This window comes from Pseudophryne corroboree, chromosome 6, assembly GCF_028390025.1.
Source record: "Pseudophryne corroboree isolate aPseCor3 chromosome 6, aPseCor3.hap2, whole genome shotgun sequence".
NCBI classification, from domain to species: domain Eukaryota; kingdom Metazoa; phylum Chordata; class Amphibia; order Anura; family Myobatrachidae; genus Pseudophryne; species Pseudophryne corroboree.
The window spans coordinates 496295207-496320171 of record NC_086449.1 but is presented as its reverse complement, the minus strand read 5'-3'; the positions used below and the strand labels follow the sequence as shown (position 1 = coordinate 496320171).

The 24965-nt window shown below is 46.6% G+C and overlaps 1 protein-coding gene across 4 annotated transcripts in view; it reads left to right on the top strand.

Annotated features, from left to right (window-relative positions):
- The window catches only part of SCAF11 (SR-related CTD associated factor 11), a 329496-nt gene that overhangs the window by 233281 nt on the left and 71250 nt on the right, over nt 1-24965 (top strand). For all 4 annotated transcript variants that reach the window (XM_063927353.1, XM_063927352.1, XM_063927354.1 and 1 more), the window contains 2 exons: nt 2444-2535; nt 3523-6918. In XM_063927353.1, the coding sequence (XP_063783423.1) occupies nt 2444-2535; nt 3523-6918 (3488 nt within the window). The remainder of the gene's footprint in view (nt 1-2443; nt 2536-3522; nt 6919-24965) is intronic.

Below are 24965 nucleotides of genomic sequence, written 5' to 3'. Positions count from 1 at the left end.
CCTACAGTCGGGAGTGACTATGGGCCTAAAATTGGGTTCCATTAAGGTCCAGATTTCGGCTCTGTCGATTTTCTTCCAGAAAGAACTGGCTTCACTGCCTGAAGTTCAGACTTTTGTAAAGGGAGTGCTTCATATTCAGCCCCCTTTTGTGCCTCCTGTGGCACCTTGGGATCTCAATGTGGTGTTGAGTTTCCTGAAATCACATTGGTTTGAGCCACTTAAAACTGTGGATTTGAAATATCTCACGTGGAAAGTGGTCATGTTATTGGCCTTGGCTTCGGCCAGGCGGGTGTCAGAATTGGCGGCTTTGTCATGTAAAAGCCCTTATCTGATTTTCCATATGGATAGGGCAGAATTGAGGACTCGTCCCCAGTTTCTCCCTAAGGTGGTATCAGCTTTTCACTTGAACCAACCTATTGTAGTGCCTGCGGCTACTAGGGACTTGGAAGATTCCAAGTTACTGGACGTAGTCAGGGCCTTGAAAATTTATGTTTCCAGGACGGCGGGAGTCAGGAAAACTGACTCGCTTTTTATCCTGTATGCACCCAACAAAATAGGTGCTCCTGCTTCTAAGCAGACTATTGCTCGCTGGATTTGTAGCACAATTCAGCTGGCGCATTCTGCGGCTGGATTGCCGCATACTAAATCAGTAAAAGCCCATTCCACAAGGAAGGTGGGCTCATCTTGGGCGGCTGCCCCGAGGGGTCTCGGCTTTACAACTTTGCCGAGCTGCTACTTGGTCAGGGGCAAACACGTTTGCAAAATTCTACAAATTTGATACCCTGGCTGAGGAGGACCTTGAGTTCTCTCATTCGGTGCTGCAGAGTCATCCGCACTCTCCCGCCCGTTTGGGAGCTTTGGTATAATCCCCATGGTCCTTACGGAGTTCCCAGCATCCACTAGGACGTCAGAGAAAATAAGATTTTACTCACCGGTAAATCTATTTCTCGTAGTCCGTAGTGGATGCTGGGCGCCCATCCCAAGTGCGGATTGTCTGCAATACTTGTATATAGTTATTGCCTAACTGAAGGGTTATTGTTGAGCCATCCGTTGAGAGGCTCAGTTATATTTCGTACTGTTAACTGGGTATAGTATCACGAGTTATACGGTGTGATTGGTGTGGCTGGTAGGAGTCTTACCCGGGATTCAAAATCCTTACTTATTGTGTCAGCTCTTCCGGGCACAGTATCCTAACTGAGGTCTGGAGGAGGGGCATAGAGGGAGGAGCCAGTGCACACCAGATGGTACCAAATCTTTCTTATAGAGTGCCCAGTCTCCTGCGGAGCCCGTCTATTCCCCATGGTCCTTACGGAGTTCCCAGCATCCACTACGGACTACGAGAAATAGATTTACCGGTGAGTAAAATCTTATATTTTTTTTTGTTTTGACTGGGTGACTAAAATAATAGATGAAGGTGGGGCAGTCTATGTAGCATATCTAGAATTTAGTAAGCCATTTGACACTGTCACACATCGCACACTGATAAAGCCAAACTTTGGTTTGGATTCTAAGCTTGTTGAATAGTAAGAACTTGGTTGCAAGATAAGAAATAGAGGGTTGTAGCAAATGGAGTGCAGCCTCAGGAGAGAGAGGTTACAAATGGTGTACCTCATGAATCTGTACTTGGACTAGTGGTATTTTCCTTTTTGTAGTAATGTGTTTGTTCCTGCACCATATAATGGGACTAGGCTTCAAGTAAAATGCACATTAGCCATTATTTACCTTCATCCATGTAAATGTATTTATCCCAGTATTCGGGTCCTATCTATCTAACATTTAAGTAACATCTCTAACATTTAAGTAAAATGAATGGCTCGAATATTCAACTATACTGCAACTTACGGCAAACACTGATTTTATCTTTTTGCTGAAAATCTCAATGAGTTAAATCTTAATGAGTTTGAAGGATCTACATGCTTGTAACTTTTTGATCAAGTACTAACTTCAGTTGAAATCTCCGTTTCTATTTTTTATGTTCACTTTTGCAAGACATGTACCTTATTCAATCTGTTTCCTTTATGTATTTTTTCACAAGCTTTATCTGCACTAACGCATGTTGATTTGTTACCAAACGTATCTAGGGTTTTTTTTGTAACAACACTCACATGTTGTGGCATGATGATCATTTAGCACAGTGGTTCCCAAATTCTATCCTCAAGGGCTCCCAACAGCTCATGGTTTTCCAGGTTTCCTCTCAGAATCACAAGTAAATAATAACCACCTGTGGATCTTTTAAAATGTCAGTAAGTGCACCTGCTAGGTGACCTGGAAAACATGAACTGTTGGTTGGTCCTTGAACACTGAGTTTGGGAACCACTGATTTAGAACTACTTGTGCATTGTCTATAAGATGAAATATTTAAAAATTGCTACCCTGTGCCTTCATTTACATAACATTTGTATTTAATTTGTTAATTGTATATCTATCTTTTTTTTTTTTTTAGCAATTCTCTCTCTCCTGAAATACTCATCCATCCACCACCTTCGTTGGATGAATATATTTTTACCAGAAGTCCCTTATCTATTATGAACAAAGGTATCTACATTAAAGCAAGATAATGCATTTTCGCTAAGGATAACTATTGCCATCACCTACAGAATTGATGGAATACAACTGTATGGATGGTCTAAACTTAAGCACAATAGAGGAATTTCCTTCCGTTCTGGTCTATTGTCATTTATACACCTTAATTTTGCGGTTGAGCAATTAACATGTTAGCCCATTGCGTGATGTAAATTTTTAAGTGTGCTCATTGAGGCCAGCCCAGTTTGCAAGATTTTGACATTGTTTTAGGCTTTGATCCTTTAAACACAGTAAACTTTTACAAATAGCAAATTATTTAAGGATTACCACATGTGTTGATTAATACTAAGTGGGATATTCAGTTCGACCTGATACATTTTTGGGAGCAATTCAATTAACTTGGTTATTTTTCTCTTTTTTTTTTTTTCTCCCAAAAACTTTTCCATTTTTGGGTGAACACACACACAAGAACCGGAATAAGTTCCCGGACCTATGAGTTTTTGCGGCGTCGAAAATGGGGCTTCTTATTGTTTTTTTGTTTTGTTTTTTAGCCTGTGCAAAACGGGTTTCCTCTGTTAAAGAGTGGACTCAGCAGGGCAGCCCAACGTATGTGATGTGACCTGGATAGGTAACATCACATACGTTGGGGCCAGACAAGGGGTTAAAGAGGCAATCCGTGCTGGCTTCTTTGGGATATTAAGGTTATTAATGTCAATCTGAAAGAAAACCGTAAGTGTAACCTGCAAAACGTCAATGAGAACTGCGGTGATTTGTTAACTAGAGATATTATTCCATTGGGCATTTCAGTTTAGCTAAGCAAGGATGAATATTAGCAGCTTCATCGTGTTAGTAAATTTAGATATACAGGTATTTGTGCTATTGTCCCAAGTAACCTATTTCCATGTGTAACTGATCGTTCTTGCCATTAGGAAATAATAGTAGTTTAACATACTTTTGTATTTTCACCATTTTATTTTTTATTTTTTCTTTGAAAAATAGGTTTCTCAAAAAGAACCTGTGTTCACTCTTGTGCCCAAGATGGCACTGAGAAAAAGCAAACCGCGTCTGGTGCATCAAATAGCAGAGGAACAAGAAAAAAACCTGTACAGTCTAGTCCTAGACGGAGATCCGCACGAAATAGCAAGTCAGACGTAAGCCAGCTTCAGAGCTCGCCAAAATCCAGCAGCTCTGATCATGATACTCTTGGCTGTAATACCGCTTCCAAAAAAGCTTCTGAACATACAGGTAAAAAACCTTCCAAACAAAGAAAAAGAGCACCTAAAAAAGCATCTCAAGTTAGGAAGCGGCTTCGATCAGCAACACACATGCAAGAAGAATCTAATGATAGTAAGGAGAATTCTGAAAGTGAATTGGAGCAAGAGGAGAAAAAGTGTAAAATGCCTGAAGAGGAAATGTCAGGAACAGAACAATATGAATCAAATGTACTTCCCACAAACAGCACAGAGAGAGGTTTCCGGGATGTAGATGATCATTCTCTTGATATCTTGCCTCTGGAACAGTCTGATCAACCGTTACCTGTTTCATCACCTATGCAAAATATTCAGTCTGTTGGTAAGAATCAGCTTGACAAAGAGAATATACCCTCCTCCCCAGTCTTTAAAAATGGACAGACTGATTTGGGAGAAAGTGAGCCTGCTTCCTTGGCACCTATAATGCAGTTGGGATCGGAAGAACATTCTTTGGAAACTGGTAATCTGCATGTTTCTGAAGATGATTCTTCATCTTCTCACGTTTCCGAGAAGCTCATAGACTCTGATAACAAAGACTTCTCACCATTCTCCTCTGTTAGGGTACAGCAGGAATCTGTTTGTTCACCTGCTTCTGAAACAGAGTGCAAGTCTAAACACTCTGTTGCTTCAGCATCCCCTGAAGATATTAAAGATACTAATGAAGAAGACTGTTCAGATATCGGGCAAGTCCATTCTGACTACAGGGAGTCGAGCAATTTCTCTCAACTGAAAAATGGACATCGCTTTTCTTTTTCACCTGCAATAGAAGAAGCTGAGGAATCTATAGCTTCTCTCACTGAGTCATACAAGCCATGTGGCTTGAACCTTTCCTCACCTTGCTATGATACTAAACAAGAACATCAGTCTGAAGCACAAACCACTATAGAAATGCAAAATATTGAACAACCTGTGTTGGATGGATCTTTAAAACCGGATTATAGACCTGATGAACAGTCTAACTGCTTGGAAGTGAACTCTCAGTCAACCAAACAGAAAGAATGTATTGAAGGAGGAGATACTAAGACATGCATACCTTGTGAATCTGACCATAAATATTGCCCTGACATTTCTGTAAATAGAACAGAGCTTCCAGAACAGTGTCTGGCTTTACCTAAAAGTTCTGTATATAAGGAATCTTGTGAAACAGATGAAACACAAGCTCACAGACTTTGCAGTGACGACATACAAAGTTCTTTTTTAGAAAATAAGATGCTTAAAAGCTTACCCGAGTCATCTATTGCTGTGGTTGATAGCAACATGCTGATTACGGATGGTAATGGAAAAATTCCTGATGTAAATAATGAACCTCAAAAGGCTTCTTGTGATAACATTGAATCTGTAGCTATGGATTGTGATTCTGTATGTAGTGATCATAGTGAATTAGAAATCGAGCAGTCTGTAGAAAATATTGTAGCTAACAAAGCTGAGAGAGATTCTTTGGTTTCTGAAAGTTGGGAGGAAATACAGTCCCCCCAAAAAGAACCAGTGTCGGTTGGTAGCGATACACCTCAAAAAGAACTAGTGTCTGTTGGTAGTGATGCACCAAACAAAGAACCAGTGTCTGTTGGTAGCGATGCACCAAACAAAGAACCAGTGTCTGTTGGTAGCGATGCACCAAACAAAGAACCAGTGTCTGTTGGTAGCGATGCACCAAACAAAAAACCAGTGTCTGTTGGTAGCGATGCACCAAACAAAGAACCAGTGTCTGTTGGTAGCGATGCACCAAACAAAGAACCAGTGTCTGTTGGTAGCGATGCACCAAACAAAGAACCAGTGTCTGTTGGTAGCGATGCACCAAACAAAGAACCAGTGTCTGTTGATAAGGATGCACCAAACAAAGAACCAGTGTCTGTTGGTAAGGATGCACCTCAAAAAGAACCAGTGTCTGGTGGTAGCGATACGCCTCAAAAAGAACCAGTGTCTGGTGGTAGCGATACGCCTCAAAAAGAACCAGTGTCTGGTGGTAGCGATACACCTCAAAAAGAACCAGTGTCTGTTGGTAGCGATATACCTCAAAAAGAACCAGTGTCTGGTGGTAGCGATACACCTAAAAAGGAATCTCGAGCAAGAAAATCTAGATTTCATTCCCCATCAATAACATGGTCTCCTACAAAAAGTGATGTTAAAGAAAGGCAAAGATCCCGTTCGCGATCTAAAGTTAGAGACTCTCCCATTAAACGTAAATCTAGATCACGTGACAGAGATGGAGATCATAATCATACTGCACAATGGAAAGGGAGAAGCAGAGACCACCACCATAGGAGACAGTCTAGATCTAGAAGTCGTTCTCGTTCAAGGTCTGGCTCACGTGGCAGAAATCGAAGTAACACAGCGGAAAGGAGTGAGAAGGACTGTAGTTCACCTCCTTGGAAAGAGAGGCGATCAAACGACAATTGGAAGAGTCCTAGGGGAAGTGAAAGATACAGAAGAAATGAACCTGAAAAGCCGAACGAACATTTCAGAAATGACAAATACGATACAAGGGATACAGTTGAGCAATATACAGAGACTAAAAATGATTACCCTGATTGGGTGGTGGAAAAAATGAGATCTGTGGACAGCAGGGGAAGGGGGGATGTCTGGATGGGGGTTGATAGTAGAGGAAGGGGAGAGAGAGGGTGGGGAGACACCAGAGCCAGAGGAGATGGTAGAGCTAGAGGAGAACGTAGAGGTGATTTTAGGGGAAGGGGCGACAGGGGAAGAGGGAATAGAGGAAGAGGTTCTCCTAGAAGCTCTCCTTGGGAAGATAACAACCAGTATAGTTCAGGGGATTCATGGAATAGAAATGTTAACATGGATTGGAAGTCCCCTAGAGGTCGTGGTGGTCGTGGCCGAGGTGGTTTCAGAGGTGGCTTTAATTATGGGGACCAGAATGAAAATAATTGGAACAATAGACAGTCCTACTCAGGAAATTCTAACACTTCAGGGCAAGAGTCTTCGAGGTTCCCAGAACATAAAAATTATAAACTGAAATATGAGGATTCGTTTGAGCCACCACCTGATCGATCCGGATGGTCATCTGCATCAAGTTGGGCTGTTAGAAAAACACTGCCTGCTGATGTGCAAAATTACTACTCAAAAAGGGGGCGGAACTCCACAGGAGCCCAATCGGTATGGCCGAAGCAGGAAGAGTCCCAAGAGCAAGGTTTGTATCCTTACACAATATTTTCTAACGAAGATAAGCCAGTAGTTTTACCTGGACATAACATGCTAAAGCATATGATGTTGTAGATTGCCTAAACATAAGTCCTTGATTTTGATTTCTAGATTAGTAGTTCATGCAACATTACACACAACAGGCATATTAAGGGATTTACATTACTTTTGTTCCATATGCTGTAAAGACTTTTACCAAACTACAGTATGACCATCTTCTTTCTCTTACGTCCTAGAGCAGTGATGGCTAACCTTGACACTCCAGCTGTTGTTGAACTACACATCCCAGCATGCCCTGCATCAGTTTTAGCATATCCGAATAACATAACTGTAGCAGGGCATGCTGGGATATGTAGTTCAACAACAGCTGGAGGGTCAAGGTTAGCCATCACTGCCCTAGAGGATACTGGGGTTCCATATAGTACCATGGGGTTTAGACGGGTCCACTAGGAGTCATGGGCACTTTAAGAATTTGATAGTGTGGGCTGGCTCCTCCCTCTATGCCCCTCCTACCAGACTCAGTTTAGAAAATGTGCCCGGAGGAGCTGGTCATGTTTATGGAAGCTCCTGAAGAGTTTTCTGCATTTCTGCACCAGCCTGTCTGCTTCGTGGGACTTAGAAGGGGGGACGGCCCAACTTCTTGAAGGGTTAGTGGTCCTGTTCCCCGCTGACACTGAGCTCCTGAGGTAACTATTCGCAAGACCCACCACGGCAAGCGTACATTCCCACAGCACGCCGCCACCACTAACAGAGCCAGGAGAATGAAGAGTGGTGAGTACTAAGCTGACGTCCCGACTAGCGGGTTGCCGGCCATTATGGCGGCATGAGGGTACGGAGACGCGTGGCTTCTACCCGTGGCGGAATGCGTCTCCAGACAAAATACACAGCGACGTCTCAGTACACTGTACCCACACTGGCAAAAAGTCTTAAAACGGTTTTCTCTCCATTTTAAGCAACAGATTACCTCAGCCAATATAAAAAAAGCGGGAAGACTGCATGCCATTGAAGGGGCGGGGCTTCACTATGAGAGGATCCAGCAGCTCACCAGCGCCATTTTCCCTCTGCAGTGGACACAGACGCTGACTGACAGGGACGCGCAGCTCTTCCGGTGTGACTCCAGAATACGTCAGCGGTACCAGGAGGTCATAGCAAGGGGGAGCGATTATTAGTGTACTTATCAGGGTACTTAGTCTGCAACCTGGCTAAGCTTGGCATTGGCGATAAGAGTGCGGTGGGGGCTGGCTCCAAATAACTGTGTCTCCATGAAGGGCTCTTTGTGGGTTAATTGTGCTTAACCTTTTCCTGTGTGTGTGTGTGTGTGTGTGTGTGTGTGTGTGTGTGTGTGTGTGTGTGTGCTGTCACATTTACATTGTGAGGCAAAGAGTGTGTTTCTTGTACAGCGGAGTGTTCCTCTTCACCAGGGGGCTCACTACTGGGTAGTCAGGGCAGTGCACCTTCCCAGAATAGCGGGGCTGAACCAGAATGGGTTAATTCCATTAAGGGAATGATCTCAAATATTTCTTAAAGCTATTCCGCAATGAAAAAGAGACTCGATACTTAAGAGACTGTGGATGAGTTTATGAATAGAGACTCGGTCCACAAACCAGCGTCTCAATCCCCTCCCATTTGTCTGCAAAAACGATTTCTGGCCCATATCCTGCAGTCTGATGCCGACTGCTCAGACGAGGAGGGTGAGGTGGATTTGAAGTTTGGGGGGGGGCGTGAGAAGAATGCTACTTTATCACAGGGAATAGAGGCTCTTATAGAGGCTGTCCAGAGATGTTTTGCAAATTCTTGATAGTGTCAGAGGAGTGTGAGGAATCTTACAGTATTTCTCTTACGTCCTAGAGGATGCTGGGGTCCCCATTAGTACCATGGGGTATAGACTGGTCCACCAGGAGCCATTGGCACTTTAAGAGTTTGAGAGTGTGGGCTGGCTCCTCCCTCTAAGCCCCTCCTACCAGACTCAGTTTAGAAAATGTGCCTGGAGGAGCCGGTCACAGCTAGAGGAGCTCTACAGAGCTTTTCTAGAAAAGTTTAATTTTAGAGTTTTTTTATTTTACAGGGAGGCTGCTGGCAACAGCCTCCCTGCATCGAGGGACTAAGGGGTGGAGCAGTGTCCGCCCTGCGGGGTCTGAGCCACTGTCTCCGCTGACTTGACACTGAGCACCAGAGGGGTCGGATCGCTCCCCGCCACAGGGGACCGCTCGCCCCAGCAGCATGCCGCCAACCCCTTACAGAGCTGAAGTGGCGAGTGAGACACGACGCCCCTAGCAAGCGGGGGGCGGGTGTGAAGATGGCGGCAGTGCCGAGGGAGCGCAGTATTAACTGCGCTCCTGTGAAGGCTCAGCAGTACATGGTGAGGGGCGCCCTGGGCCAGCGCTTACCCCCTACACTGGTCCAGAAGCCTGTCGGGGTCCTTGGATCTCAGCCAGCACTAATTCCTCAGACCACTATAATCCATGAAGAGTGGGAAGACCGCGCCATTAAGGGGATGGCGCTTCTCCTCAGAGCGGACCCAGCAGCGTTTCAGTGCCATTTTCTTGCCTGCACAGTGCTGAGGAGAACAGGTCCCTCCACAGCAACTCCAGCTATCTGTACACGGTACCAGGGGGTTGTAGAAGGGGGGGGGGGGGAGGCTGTAATACGACTGTCCTATCAAGGTGCACAGTCAGTGCTGACAAGGGGTCTCCCTTTGGTAAAAGCGCTGTGTGTGGGTTGGCTCCAATCTCTGTCTCTCTTGCCATTCTTTGGGGAGGGGGGGGGACTGTCTGCCCTCACCTGTGTGTGTAGAGTGTTTGGTGGTCTCCTTTAGATATGTCCAGGGACACTGTGTCATATGCTGCAGAGGATTTGTCCTCCCAGGATGATCCCATTCCATGTAATCAGGGTAGCACTGGTTTAGCACAGATACCAGCAAGGGAACCTGAGTGGTTTTCCTCTATCAAATCTTGGATTTCTCAGATTCCTGACAGGGTTGCAAGTAATGAATCTGCAACCTAGGTATTACAGAGCTCTATGGCAGTATGGACGGTTTCTGGTACCTCAGGACGCTCCGCGCTATATACCCCCATAAGCGTGCGCTTGTACATGTCACACAAGACGGCACGGATACCGATTCGGACACCACAGACGGTGATGGGGTTGTGTTGCGGGGGTCTGCATCTCTTGCAAAGGGGGTGCAATTGTTGATAGAGGCTATCAGGGATGTGTTAAATGTTAATGATACCACACCTGAGCAGGTTGAGGAGGCTTTTTTCACTGAAAATAAAAAAGCCTTGCTAACCTTCCCTGCGTCAAAGGAATTGAATGCTATATTTGAGAAAGCATTGGTAAGCCCTGAGAAAAAATTCCAGGTCCCTAAAAGGGTACTGGTGGTGTTTCCTTTCCCTGAGGAGGATATGAAAAAATGGAAAAAACCCGCCAGATTGTTGACGCATCTGTGTCCAGACTCTCAAAAAGTGTTTTTGCCTGTTCCAGGATCTACCGCCTTAAAGGAGCCGGCTGATAGAAAGATTGATAACACACTTAAATCAATGTATACTGCTTCAGGGGCCATATTACGTCCCACTTTTGCTACTGCATGGATTGCAAAGGCAATATTAAAGTGGTCGGCTACCTTACTTGAGGATTTGGATACGATGGATAGGGATGATGTTGCATTATATTTCTCATACGTCCTAGAGGATGCTGGGGACTCCAAACGGACCATGGGGTATAGATGGGATCCACAGGAGACATGAGCACACTATAAGACTTTGAATGGGTGTGAACTGGCTCCTCCCTCTATGCCCCTCCTCCAGACTCCAGTTAGAGACTGTACCCAGAGAGACTGGAGACACACTACTGGACACCATTAGCTCCAGAGGGTCTGATCACTTGGTTTGCCTAGCTGCTCGTTCCCGGAGCCGCGCCGTCACCCCCCTCACAGAGCCAGAAGAAAGAAGCCGGGTGAGTATGAGAAGAACAGAAGACTGCTCCCACACACAAGTGGCACTACACGGGCGCAGGGGGGGGCGCCCTGGGCAGCAATTTTACCTCCTGTAAGATCCTGGCAAAGTAGTATACAGTGCATAGGCACTGTATACTGACCCCCCCAGTAAAAAACTGTGAAAAATAGCATGGCTGAAGCGCGCCGAGCAGGGGGCGTGGCTTACCCCTCACAACTCTATACAGCGCCATTTTTCTCCTCACAGACGCTGGCCCGCCAAAACACTGTGAAAAATCTAACCGTGTAAAACGGAGGGGGGGCACAGTTGCTTGGGGAACTATGGGCTCATATAAAAAGCACTATATATGGATAAATGAGTTGTTGAAAAGTTTGTGTTTTCCCTGTCAGGAATCTACCCATTATAGCGATTTAGGACACGTGTGTCGACATGTGTGAGTGCTCTGCCTCAAACAGCTATGGGATCCCTCTGTCGGTGTTGCCGACTCCTGAGGGTACTTGATTCAGTAGATGAGGTTGTAAGCTTTTCTAAAGTAAGCACTATATGGGAAGACAGTCGTATGTGGGTGACCCTGTCGGCACCAACTGTATTACTGGGTGTAAATTAACATGATACCTGTGTGTGTATGTATGTGTGTATATATTTATATATATATATATATATATATTATATATATATATATATATATATATATATATATTATATATATAATATATGGTACGAATACATTGAGCTGTAGCTTTAGCACAGACGTGGTAGTATTTGTGGGGGAGTGATATTAACATTATGTATATATAATATATATTGAAATGACCTCGTGGTCGCAAGAATGTTATTTGGCCCGGTTGCTACTCCCTGATGTTGATGAATACTATGTTTTATGTCGACCATAATGTTTCCTGGTTAGATCCACAACAATGGCATTCAGTACATGTTCATACACCTTCAGAACACATTAATGTCACTAGGGACCCTGCTGTTCCTGACAAAATACATATACGTATGATGTATATATAGAATGTGTGTATATGTGTATTTAAATATGTATATTCATATTACGATTTTTAATGAATGCTGAAGTAAAGTTATTCCTTTTCATGTGCTGGTCGCTCTGTTGATAAAGCTCTAGGTCAGCCGTGACGAGATGGTCTTAATTCTTCTCGATGAGTACGAGTGTTTATTCTTTTCCCGCCGTGGATAGAATAAAGTGAACGTCAACCCCTGGTCTGCACGGGGCCCTGTCACAAAGGATTGTATACAGGAAGCTAAGTGATATTTTAATTATATGTTTTGATGATATTTGCATTACATACCCATGGGGGAGTGTTTGTATTCAGAAATAGTCTGTTACCTTGTTATCCGATATAATTACCCTGGGGGAGAGATGGAATATTCCTTCAGTTGGGTTTTATCTAGAACATTGCAGCATGCTGCCGTGCGACTACAAGAGGTATGCACTGACTCCGAGAAATACTGGAGTATCTTCCCTATGAAGGGATAATCTGGTTTGGGGATGGCTTGGTTAAGTTATTTTGGCAGATACCACTGGTAAGTCTACAGTCCTGAGCTATGTTCCCTCTCAACGGTTGGTGACGCATTTTTTGTGGGATGCAGTCATTTTGACCAGTTGGATACCGTTTTGTTTTCCCCTTCTTTGCAGGTAGAGGAAGGTGAAAAGGTAAGAAGTCTGCGGCCTTTATAAGTTCGCAGAAGCAGATATTGTCCTCTGTTTGTACCACATCCACCGCAGATCGCTGGGTCTATCTTGCTGGAGCCCACACCGGTGGGAACTCGTCTAATACTCAGTCAGTCCTGGAATGGACTTGACACAGTGAGTTAAGAATAAAATCCAAAGGGGGAACATACTCGAGTTTCCAGATGATTCCCCTCACTGATTTTTAAAATAGATCTAACCGATTCTCCTCTGGACGGGGAGGTAGTATGCGACGCCATACAAGGGTTGGTTCAGGATCAGGACATTGCCCTGCTGTCCCTGTCACACACACACACACACACACACACACACACACACACACACACACACACACACACACACACACACACACAATAAGCTGCTGTTCAGGCTTTTTCGTGCTTCTGAGACACCGGATAGCTCGGTCAGAACAATCCCAAAAAGATTTCTTCTAAAGAAGTTGAACTACAAGTTGGAATCTCTCAGGGCAGGGATCTCCAGCCTGTAAAAGAAGAAGGAGGGTTTTTAATGCGTTTTCATACGCACTAAGCTTGCCTGGGTTTGCTATTCAGGTTTGTCATTATTGTTCTGTACTGGGACGCTCTCCTGACTACAGCGAGGTCAGGAAACAAGTGGTACAAATCGTTGTTTCTCTCTGACAGTTCTTCAACACAGGGAATCGCTGTTGATCCCAACAACGCAGATGTCGGTGTTGGGAATAAGATTAGATTCTGAACTGTTAAGAGTTGTTTTTTTCCTGTGGAAAAGAGATATGAGGATCCAGGGTCGGATCAGATTTGCAACAGTGTAAACCCATTAATACGTTCCGTTGATGAAGAAGATGGTTGCGGCCTACGAGGCCATTCGGTGAGCAGGTCAAATGCCAGAGTGGTTTTTGTGGGACCAGTTGGACATGTGGTCCAAGTCTCACCTGCACATGCACCGGAAAATAATCCTAGTTTCTCTATCGTCCTAGTGGATGCTGGGGTTCCTGAAAGGACCATGGGGAAAGCGGCTCCGCAGGAGACAGGGCACAAAAAGTAAAGCTTTAGGATCAGGTGGTGTGCACTGGCTCCTCCCCCTATGACCCTCCTCCAAGCCTCAGTTAGATTTTTGTGCCCGGCCGAGAAGGGTGCAATCTAGGTGGCTCTCCTAAAGAGCTGCTTAGAAAAGTTTAGCTTAGGTTTTTTATTTTACAGTGAGTCCTGCTGGCAACAGGATCACTGCAACGAGGGACTTAGGGGAGAAGAAGTGAACTCACCTGCGTGCAGGATGGATTGGCTTCTTGGCTACTGGACATTAGCTCCAGAGGGACGATCACAGGTACAGCCTGGATGGTCACCGGAGCCTCGCCGCCGGCCCCCTTGCAGATGCTGAAACAAGAAGAGGTCCAGAATCGGCGGCAGAAGACTCCTCAGTCTTCTTAAGGTAGCGCACAGCACTGCAGCTGTGCGCCATTTTCCTCTCAGCACACTTCACACGGCAGTCACTGAGGGTGCAGGGCGCTGGGAGGGGGGCGCCCTGGGAGGCAAATGAAAACCTTTTTTGGCTAAAAATACCTCACATATAGCCTCCGGGGGCTATATGGAGATATTTAACCCCTGCCAGAATCCATTAAAGAGCGGGAGACGAGCCCGCCGAAAAAGGGGCGGGGCCTATCTCCTCAGCACACAGCGCCATTTTCCCTCACAGAAAGGCTGGAGGGAAGGCTCCCAGGCTCTCCCCTGCACTGCACTACAGAAACAGGGTTAAAACAGAGAGGGGGGGCACTAATTTGGCGTTAGAAATATATAAAAGATGCTATAAGGGAAAACACTTATATAAGGTTGTCCCTATATAATTATAGCGTTTTTGGTGTGTGCTGGCAAACTCTCCCTCTGTCTCTCCAAAGGGCTAGTGGGTCCTGTCCTCTATCAGAGCATTCCCTGTGTGTGTGCTGTGTGTCGGTACGTGTGTGTCGACATGTATGAGGACGATGTTGGTGAGGAGGCGGAGCAATTGCCTGTAATGGTGATGTCACTCTCTAGGGAGTCGACACCGGAATGGATGGCTTATTTAGGGAATTACGTGATAATGTCAACACGCTGCAAGGTCGGTTGACGACATGAGACGGCCGACAAACAATTAGTACCGGTCCAGACGTCTCAGAAACACCGTCAGGGGTTTTAAAACGCCCGTTTACTTTAGTCGGTCGACACAGACACAGACACGGACACTGAATCCAGTGTCGACGGTGAATAAACAAACGTATTCCTTATTAGGGCCACACGTTAAGGGCAATGAAGGAGGTGTTACATATTTCTGATACTACAAGTACCACAAAAGAGGGTATTATGTGGGATGTGAAAAAACTACCGTAGTTTTTCCTGAATCAGATAAATTAAATGAAGTGTGTGATGATGCGTGGGTTCCCCCCGATAGAAAATTATGGGCGGTATACCCTTTCCCGCCAGAAGTTAGGGCGCGTTGGGAAACACCCCTTAGGGTGGATAAGGCGCTCACACGCTTATCAAAACAAGTGGCGGTACCGTCTATAGATAGGGCCGTCCTCAAGGAGCCAGCTGACAGGAGGCTGGAAAATATCATAAAAAGTATATACACACATACTGGTGTTATACTGCGACCAGCGATCGCCTCAGCCTGGATGTGCAGAGCTGGGGTGGCTTGGTCGGAGTCCCTGACTAAAAATATTGATACCCTTGACAGGGACAGTATTTTATTGACTATAGAGCATTTAAAGGATGCATTTTCTATATATGCGAGATGCACAGAGGGATATTTGCACTCTGGCATCAAGAGTAAGTGCGATGTCCATATCTGCCAGAAGATGTTTATGGACACGACAGTGGTCAGGTGATGCAGATTCCAAACGGCACAAAGGTGTAGTGCCGTATAAAGGAAGAGGAGTTATTTGGGGTCGGTCCATCGGACCTGGTGGCCACGGCAACTGCTGGAAAATCCACCGTTTTTACCCTAAGTCACATCTCTGCAGAAAAAGACACCGTCTTTTCAGCCTCAGTCCTTTCGTCCCTATAAGAGTCATATCTGCCCAGGGATAGAGGAAAGGGAAGAAGACTGCAGCAGGCAGCCCATTCCCAGGAACAGAAGCGTTCCACCGCTTCTGCCAAGCTCTCAGCATGACGCTGGGACCGGACAGGACCCCTGGATCCTACATGTAGTATCCCAGGGGTACAGATTGGAATGTCGAGACGTTTCCCCTTCGCAGGCTCCTGAAGTCTGGTTTACCAAGGTCTCCCTCCGACAAGGAGGCAGTATGGGAAACAATTCACAAGCTGTATTCCCAGCAGGTGATAATCAAATTACCCCTCCTACAACAAGAAAAGGGGTATTATTCCACATTATATTGTGGTACTGAAGCCAGAAGGCTAGGTGAGACCTATTCTAAATCTAAAAAAATTTGAACACTTACAAAGGTTCAAATCAAGATGGAGTCACTCAGAGCAGTGATAACGAACCAGGAAGAAGGGGACTATATAGTGTCCCGAGACATCAGGGATGCTTACCTCCATGTCCAAAATTTGCCCTTCTCACTAAGGGTACCTCAGGTTCGTGGTACAGAACTGTCACTATCCGTTTCAGACGCTGCCGTTTGGATTGTCCACGGCACCCCGGGTCTTTACCAAGGTAATGGCCGAAATGATGATTCTTCTTCGAAGAAAAGGCGTCTTAATTATCCCTTACTTGGACGATCTCCTGATAAAAGTCCAGGGAACAGTTGGAGGTCGGAGTAGCACTATCTCGGATACTGCTACAACAGCACGGGTGGATTCTAAATATTCCAAAATCGCAGCTGATCCCGACGACAAGTCTGCTGTGCCTAGGGATGATTCTGGACACAGTCCAGAAAAAGGTGTTTCTCCCGGAAGAGAAAGCCAGGGAGTTATCCGAGCTAGTCAGGAACCTCCTAAAATCAGTGCATCATTGCACAAGGGTCCTGGTAAAGATGGTGACTTCCTACGAAGCAATTCCATTCGGCAGATTTCACGCAAGAATTTTTCAGTGGGATCTGCTGGACAAATGGTCCGGATCGCATCTTCAGATACATCAGCGGATAACCCTATATCCAAGGACAAGGGTGTCTCTCCTGTGGTGGTTACAGAGTGCTCATCTTCTAGAGGGCCGCAGATTCGGCATTCAGGATTGGATGCTGGTGACCACGGAGGCCAGCCCGAGAGGCTGGGGAGCAGTCACACAAGGGAAAAAATTTCCAGGGAGTGTGATCAAGTCTGGAGACTTTTCTCCACATAAATATACTGGAGCTAAGGGTAAATTTATAATACTCTAAGCTTAGCAAGACCTCTGCTTCAAGGTCAGCCGGTATTGATCCAGTGGGAAAAACATCACGGCAGTCGCCCACGTAAATAGACAGGGCGGCACAAGAAGCAGGAGGGCAATGGCAAAAACTGCAAGGACTTTTCGCTGGGCGGAAAATCATGTGATAGCACTGTCAGCAGTGTTTCATTCCGGGAATGGAAACTGGGAAGCAGACTTCCTCAGCAGGCACGACCTCCACCAGGCAGAGTGGAAACTTCATCTGGAAGTTTTCCACATGATTGTAAACCGTTGGGAAATACCAAAGGTGGACATGATGGCGTCCCGTCTGAACAAAAAACGGGACAGGTATTGCGCCAGGTTAAGAGACCCTCAGGCAATAGCTGTGGACGTTCTGGTAACACCATGGATGTACCAGTCGGTGTATGTGTTCCATCCTCTGCTTCTCATACCTCAGGTACTGAGACTTATAAGACGTAGAGGAGTAAGAACTATACTCATGGCTCCGGATTGGCCAAGAAGGACTTGGTACCCGGAACTTCAAGAGATGCTCACAGAGGACTTATGGCCTCTGCCGCTAAGAAGGGACTTGTTTCAGCAAGTACCATGTCTGTTCCAAGACTTACCGCAGCTGCGTTTGAAGGCATGGCGGTGGAACGCCGGATCCTAAGGGAAAAAGGCATTCCGGAAGAGGTCATTCCTACCCTGGTCAAAGCCAGAAAGGAGGTGACCGCACAACATTATCACCACATGTGGCAAAAATATGTTGCGTGGTGTGAGGCCAGAAAGGCCCCATGAAGAAATTTCAACTCGGTCGATTCCTGCATTTCCTGCAAACAGGAGTGTCTATGGGCCTCAAATTGGGGTCCATTAAGGTTCAAATTTCGGCCCTGTCGATTTTCTTCCAGAAAGAAGTGGCTTCAGTTCCTGAAGTCCAGAAGTTTGTCAAGGGAGTATTGCATATACAACCCCCTTTTGTGCCTCCAGTGGCACTGTGGGATCTCAACGTAGTTCTGGGATTCCTCAAATCACATTGGTTTAAAACCAGTCAAATCTGTGGATTTGAAGCATCTCACATGAAAAGTGACCATGCTCTTGGCCCTGGCCTGGACCAGGCGAGTGTCAAATTGGTGGTTTTTTTCTCAAAAAAGCCCATATCTGGTTGTCCATTTGGACAGGGCAGAGCTGCGGACTCGTCCCCAGTTCTCTCCCTAAGGTGGTGTCAGTGTTTCACCTGAACCAGCTTATTTTGGTGCCTTGCGCCTACTAGGGACTTGGAGGACTCCAGGTTGCTAGATGTTGTCAGGGCCCTGTAAATATAGGTTCCAGGACGGCTGGAGTCAGGAAAACTGACTTGCTGTTATCCTGTATGCACCCAACAAACTGGGTGCTCTTGCTTCTAAGCAGACTATTGCTAGTTGGATGTGTAATACAATTCAGCTTGCACATTCTGTGGCAGGCCTGCCACAGCCAAAATATGTAAATGCCCATTCCACAAGGAAGGTGGGCTTATCTTGGGCGGCTGCCCGAGGGGTCTCGGCTTTACAACTTTGCCGAGCGGCTATTTAGTCAGGGGCAAACACGTTGGTAAAATCCTACAAATTTGATACCCTGGCTAAGGAGGACCTGGAGTTCTCTCATTCGGTGCTGCAGAGTCATCCGCACTCTCCCGCCCGTTTGGGAGCTTTGGTATTATCCCCATGGTCCTTTCAGGAACCCCAGCATCCACTAGGACGATAGAGAAAATAAGAATTTACTTACCGATAATTCTATTTCTCGGAGTCCGTAGTGGATGCTGGGCGCCCATCCCAAGTGCGGATTATCTGCAATACTTGTACATAGTTACAAAAATCGGGTTATTATTGTTGTGAGCCATCTTTTCAGAGGCTCCGCTGTTATCATACTGTTAACTGGGTTCAGATCACAGGTTGTACAGTGTGATTGGTGTGGCTGGTATGAGTCTTACCCGGGATTCAAAATCCTTCCTTATTGTGTACGCTCGTCCGGGCACAGTATCCTAACTGAGGCTTGGAGGAGGGTCATAGGGGGAGGAGCCAGTGCACACCACCTGATCCTAAAGCTTTACTTTTTGTGCCCTGTCTCCTGCGGAGCCGCTTTCCCCATGGTCCTTTCAGGAACCCCAGCATCCACTACGGACTCCGAGAAATAGAATTATCGGTAAGTAAATTCTTATTTTCCTGGACCAGGATATCTCTCCTGTGGTGGCTGCGCAGTTCTCACCTTCTAGAGGAACGAAGGTTCGGGATCCAGGATTAAATCCTGGTGTCCATGGATACAAGTGTCCGAGGCTGGGGAGCAGTCTTTCCAGGGGAAGAATTTCCAGGGGAAAAGGTCAAGCCGGGAAGCTTTGTCTGCAATAAGCATTCTTAACTTAAGAGCTATTTACAACGGAACATCTTCCTCGATCTGCCTGTCTTAATTCTGTCGGACGACTTAACAGCAGTGGCGTAAGTAAGCCGCTAGGGCGGAACGAGGAGCAAAGCGGAAATGGTAGAAGCCGCAAAAGTTTCCGCTGAGCGGAAAGGCATGTAAACTCTCTCTTAGAGGTCTTCGTTCCGAGTGTAGATAACGGAGAAATAGATTTCCTCAGCAGACATGATCTCCATCCAGGAGAGTGGGACTTCATCAAGTAGTTTTCACAGAACAAGTCTTTGGGGAATTCCTCAATTAGACATGATGGCGTCTCGCCTCAACGAGAAACTTCAGGAATATTGTTCCAGGTCAAGGGGCAATAGCAATGGACGCCCTCGTGACACCAAGGGGTTTTCGTCGGTCTATGTGTTCTCTCCACTTTCACTCTTTCCGAAGGTGATAACCATAAGAAGAACAAAGGTTCAGGCGATCCTCATTGTTCCGGTCTAGCCAAGGAGGGCTTGGTATCCATAGCTTCAAGACTTACTCATAGAAGATCCCTGGCCTCTTCTTCTATGAGAGGACCTGTTACAGCAAGGACCGGGCGTGTATCAAGTCTTCCGCAGCTGCGTTTGACGACATGGCAGTTGTACGCCATATCCTAGCCCGAAAGGGTATTTCAGGTGAAATCATTCCCACATTGCTTCAGGCTAGGAAAGGAGTAACGGCGAAGCTTTACCACCGTATTTGGAGGAAGTATGTGTCTTGGTGGGAATCCAAGAAGGCTCCTATGGAAGAATTTCAGCTGGGTCGTTTTCTCCATTTTTTGGCAAGCAGGTGTGGATGCAGGCCTACCGTTAGGCTCCATTAAAGTGCAAATTTGGGCCTTATCAATTTTCTTTCAGAAAATAATTGGCCACCCTTCCAGAAGTTCGGACTTTCGTGTAAGGAGTGCTGCACATCCAACCTCCGTTTGTGCCCCCAGTGGCACCATGGGACCCTAATGTGGTGTTGCAGTGTCTTATGTCACACTGGTTGGAACCTTTACGAAAGGTTGAGTTAAAATTTCTCACTTGGATAGTGGTCATGCTATTGGCCTTGGCGTCCGCAAGGCGGGTGTCTGAATCAGCGGCTTTGTCTCACAAGGGCCCTTATTTGATCTTCCATGTGGATAAAGCGGAGTTGAGAACTCTGCAACAATTTCTGCCAAAAGTGGTTTCTGCATTTCACAGGAACCAACCTATTGTAATGCCTGTGGCTACTGAAGCCTTGGCTGATTCGAAGTCTCTCGATGTGGTCAGAGCTTTGAATATTTGTCGCCAGAACGGCTTAGATTGGGGAAACAGAGGCTCTGTTTGTCCTGTATGCTCCCAACAAGAATTGGGGCTCCTGCTTCTAAGCAGACTGTTGCACGCTGGATCTGTGATACGATTTGGAATGCTGGATTGCCGTTACCGAGGTCGGTGAAGGCCCATTCTACCAGAAAGGTGGGCTCTTTTTGGGCGGATGCCCAAGGGGTCTCGGCGGTTTAACTTTGCCGAGCAGCTACTTGGTCGGGTTCAAACACTTTTGGATGAGGACCTCGTTTGCTCAATCGGTGCTGCAGTGTCATACGCACTCTCCCGCCCAGTCAGGAGCTTTGGTATAGACCCCCTGGTCCTTTTGGAGTCCCCAGCATCCTCTAGGACGTATGAGAAAATAGGATTTTAATACCTACCGGTAAATCCTTTTCTCTTAGTCCGTAGAGAATGCTGTACGCCCGCCCCAGTGCACTGTACTGTATCTGCAGCTATTGGTGGTTACACTCAGGTGGTGTTTCTTTTCAGTCAAGTCTGTTGCTGCTGCTGTTCATGCCGTGGCATGCGGTATGTGATTATTGGTCGTGTTTACACACAGGTTTACATTTTCGGTCAGCATATTGCTATTGAATGCCACGTTCCGCGGCATGTTTGAGGTGTGAGCTGGTAGGACACTCACCGTGTTTAAACAATAAATTCTTTCCTCGAAATGTCAGTCTCCCTGGGCACAGTACTCTAACTGGAGTCTGCAGGAGGGGCATAGAGGGAGGAGCCAGTTCACACCCATTAAAAGTCTTATAGTGTGCCCATGTCTCCTGCGGATCCCATCTATACCCCATGGTCCTTTTGGAGTCCCCAGCATCCTCTACGGACTAAGAGAAGGATTTACCGGTAGGTATTGAAATCCTATTTTACGCAACATACATGATTCAGCAGGTTTTATGGTAGAATCCATGAAAGACCTGGGTTTCTTGGCAGCGGGAATATCTTCCATGTCTGTTTCAGATCATCGGGGACTGTGGTTGCGCCAGTGGTCGGCCGACGTGGAAACCAGATAAAGCGTGGAGTCCCTACCCTATACAGGTCAGGCTCTCTTTAGGTAAGCTCTAGATGCGTGGATATCCACTGCTACAGCGGGTAAGTCTCCTTTTCTTCCCTCAGCAGCACCTGCTCTGAAGAAATCCTTCTCTTCATCTGCTACACAGCCCTTTCGGCCTAACAAGCCTAGAAAGGCCAGACCGTCCAATACCTTCTTTAGGGGAGGTCGAGTTAAGTCCAAGAAACCTGCCGCTGCATGGTCCCAGGAACAAAAGCCTACATCAGGTACGCCAAAGTCCTGTGCATGACGGTGGACCGCACGGCCTGGAGGTGGGGCCGGTGAGAGCGAGACTAAGACACTTTAGTCACGTCTGGGTTTCGTCCGGCCTAGATCCCTGGGTGATGGACATTGTATCCCAGGGATACAGGCTGGAATTTCAAAGTCTCCCTCCTCATCGTTTTTTCAAATCAGGCTTAACAACTCAGTTGGCGGACAGCAGCGTACTACAAGAAGCTGTCCGAAAGCTGGTGGAGGCACAGGTCATTGTGCCAGTTCCTCCCCTGCGCAGGCCACAGGTTACTATTCGAACCTTTTTCGTGGTACCGAAACCGGATGGTTCGCTCAGGCCCATTCTGAATCTAAAATCATTGAACCCCTTTCTAAAGGAGTTCAAGATGGAGTCTCACACGGCGGTGGTATCAGGTCTGGAAGAGGGGGAATTCCTGGATGTCAAGGATGCGTACCTCCACATTCCGATCTGGCTGCCGCATAAGGCTTATCTCCGTTTCGCATTGCTGGACTGTCATTTCCAGTTCCAGTCCCTGCCCTTCGGCCTCTCCACAGCACCAAGGGTGTTTACCAAGGTGATGGCAGAAATGATGGTTCTACTCCGCAAACAAGGGGAGAACATCATTCCATATCTGGACGATCTGCTGATTAAAGGCATCGTCCAAGGAGAAGCTGCTGCAGTCCATTGTTCTCACAACACGCCTCCTCAAGAGTCATGGTTGGATTCTGAACCTTCCAAAGTCACATTTGGAACCTACCCAGAGGTTGGCCTTTCTGGGAATGATTCTGAACACAAGTGCAGAAGGTGTTTTTTCCGCAGGAAAAGGCGTTGGTGATACAAACTATGGTCTGGGATGTCCTGAAGCAAGCCCGGGTGTCAATTCATCAATGCATTCGCGTGTTGGGAAAGAAGGTGGCCTCTTACGAGGCTCTCCAGTACGGGAGGTTCCACGCTCGGACCTTCCAACTGGATCTCCTGGAAAAGTGGTCAGGATCTCATCTCCACGTGCACCAGAGAATTTGTCTGTCGCCGAGGGCCAGGATTTCACTCCTATGGTGGTTACAATTACCTCACCTTCTGGAGGGCCGCAGGTTCGGGATTCAGGACTAGGTCCTTCTAACCACGGATGCCAGCCTTCGGGGCTGGGGAGTGATCACTCAAGGAGTAACCTTCCAAGGACGGTGGTCAAGCCTGGAAGCCAGCCTACCCATCAACATCCTGGAACTAAGGGCCGTCTACAAGAGTCTTCTTCATGCGGCCCCTCTTATAAGAAATCGGGCCATTCAAGTGCAGTCGGACAGCGTAACAACAGTGGCTTACATAAACCGACAGGGCGGAATGAAGAGCAGTGCGGCTATATCAGAGGTGACAAGAATACTCCTCTGGACAGAAAAACATGCGTTGGCGCTGTCAGCCATCTTCATTCTGGGAGTAGACAACTGGGAAGCAGACTTCCTCAGCCGACACGGCCTCCACCCAGGAGAGTGGGGCCTTCACCCGCAGGTGTTCGAGTCCTTGACACGTCGGTGGGGAATTCCACAAATCGACATGATGGCCTCTCGTCTCAACAAGAAGCTCAAGCGGTATTGCTCTGGGTCGAGGAACCCACAAGCAGTGGCGGTCGACGCTCTGGTGACTCCATGGGTCTACCAGATGGTTTACATGTTTCCACCTCCTCCGTTGATCACAAGAATTCTCAAAAGCATAAAAAGGGAAAAGGTTAATGCAATTCTCATTGCTCCGGACTGGCAAAGAAGGTTTGTGGATCTACTGGGGATGTTACTAGAGGAACCGTGGCCTCTGCCTTTTCGAGAGGATCTTCTACAACAATGGCCTTTAGTCTATCAAGACTTAACACGGCGATATTTTACGGCATGGAGGTTGACTGTCAAATTCTAGCCCAGAAGGGGATCCCGGACACTGTTGTTCCAACCCTGATCCAAGCCAGGAAAGCGTCTAAACATTACCACCGTATTTGGAAAAAGTGTCTCTTGGTGTGAAAACAGGAAATTTCCTACAGTGGAATTTCAACTGGGACGTTTTCTCCTTTTTCTACAGTCAGGTGTGGATGTGGGCTTACGTTTGGGCTCCTTAAAGGTCCAGATTTCGGTCTTGTCCATTTTCTTCAAGAAACGATTGGCTTCCTTCCCTGAGGTTCAGACGTTCTTGAAGGGTGTTCTGCACATCCAACCACCCTTTGTGCCTCCACGGCACCTTGGGCTCTCAATGTGGTGTTGAAGTTTCTACAATCGGAATGGTTTGAGCCTTTATAGGAGGTTGACGTAAAGTTTCTTTTGTGAAAGACTGTTACACTTTTGGCCTTGGCTTCAGCGAGGTGTCTCTCGGAACTGGAGGCGTTGTCTCACAAAAGCCCCTATTTCATTTTCCATGAGGACCCAAGAGAATAGGGTGCCCTGCTTCAAAGCAGTCTAATGCTCGCTGGATCAGGCTTACGATCCAGCAAGCTTATTCTACGGCAGGATTGCCGGTTCCTAAAGTACAGTACCACTTGACTAGGTCGGTGGGTTCTTCCTGGGCGGCTGCCCGGGGTGTCTCTGCTTTACAGTTCTGGTTGGGTTCGAGCACGTTTGCTAAGTTCTACAAGTTTGATACTTTGGCCTCTGAGGACATTCAGTTTGGTCAATCATTTCTGCAGGGACCTCTGCACTCTTCCACCTGGTTTGGGAGCTTTTGTACATCCCTATGGTACTTAATGGAACCCCAGTATCCTCTAGGACGTAAGAAAAAATAGAATTTTAATTACCTACCGGTAAATCCTTTTCTTTTTCATCCACTAGGGGTCACTGGAGTACTCTTGGGATATGGACGGCATCCATAGGAACAAGGCACTGAATAGTTAAATTTAGAACTCTCCTCCCCTCCATATCCCAAAGTACCTCAGTGTTTTTTCTGTGCTCATAGTAGCAACAAGGCTTGTGTGGAATATTCACACTACTTTTTTAATTTTTATTTTTTATTTTTTTACAACATTTTCCACATCCCTTCCCCCCTTCCAATAGGCGTGGGTCCGGGATAGTGGAAGTTGCTTACAAGCAGCTACTGGCGTGTCGGGCCTCTCTAAAAAGAGCTCCCTCACAGCC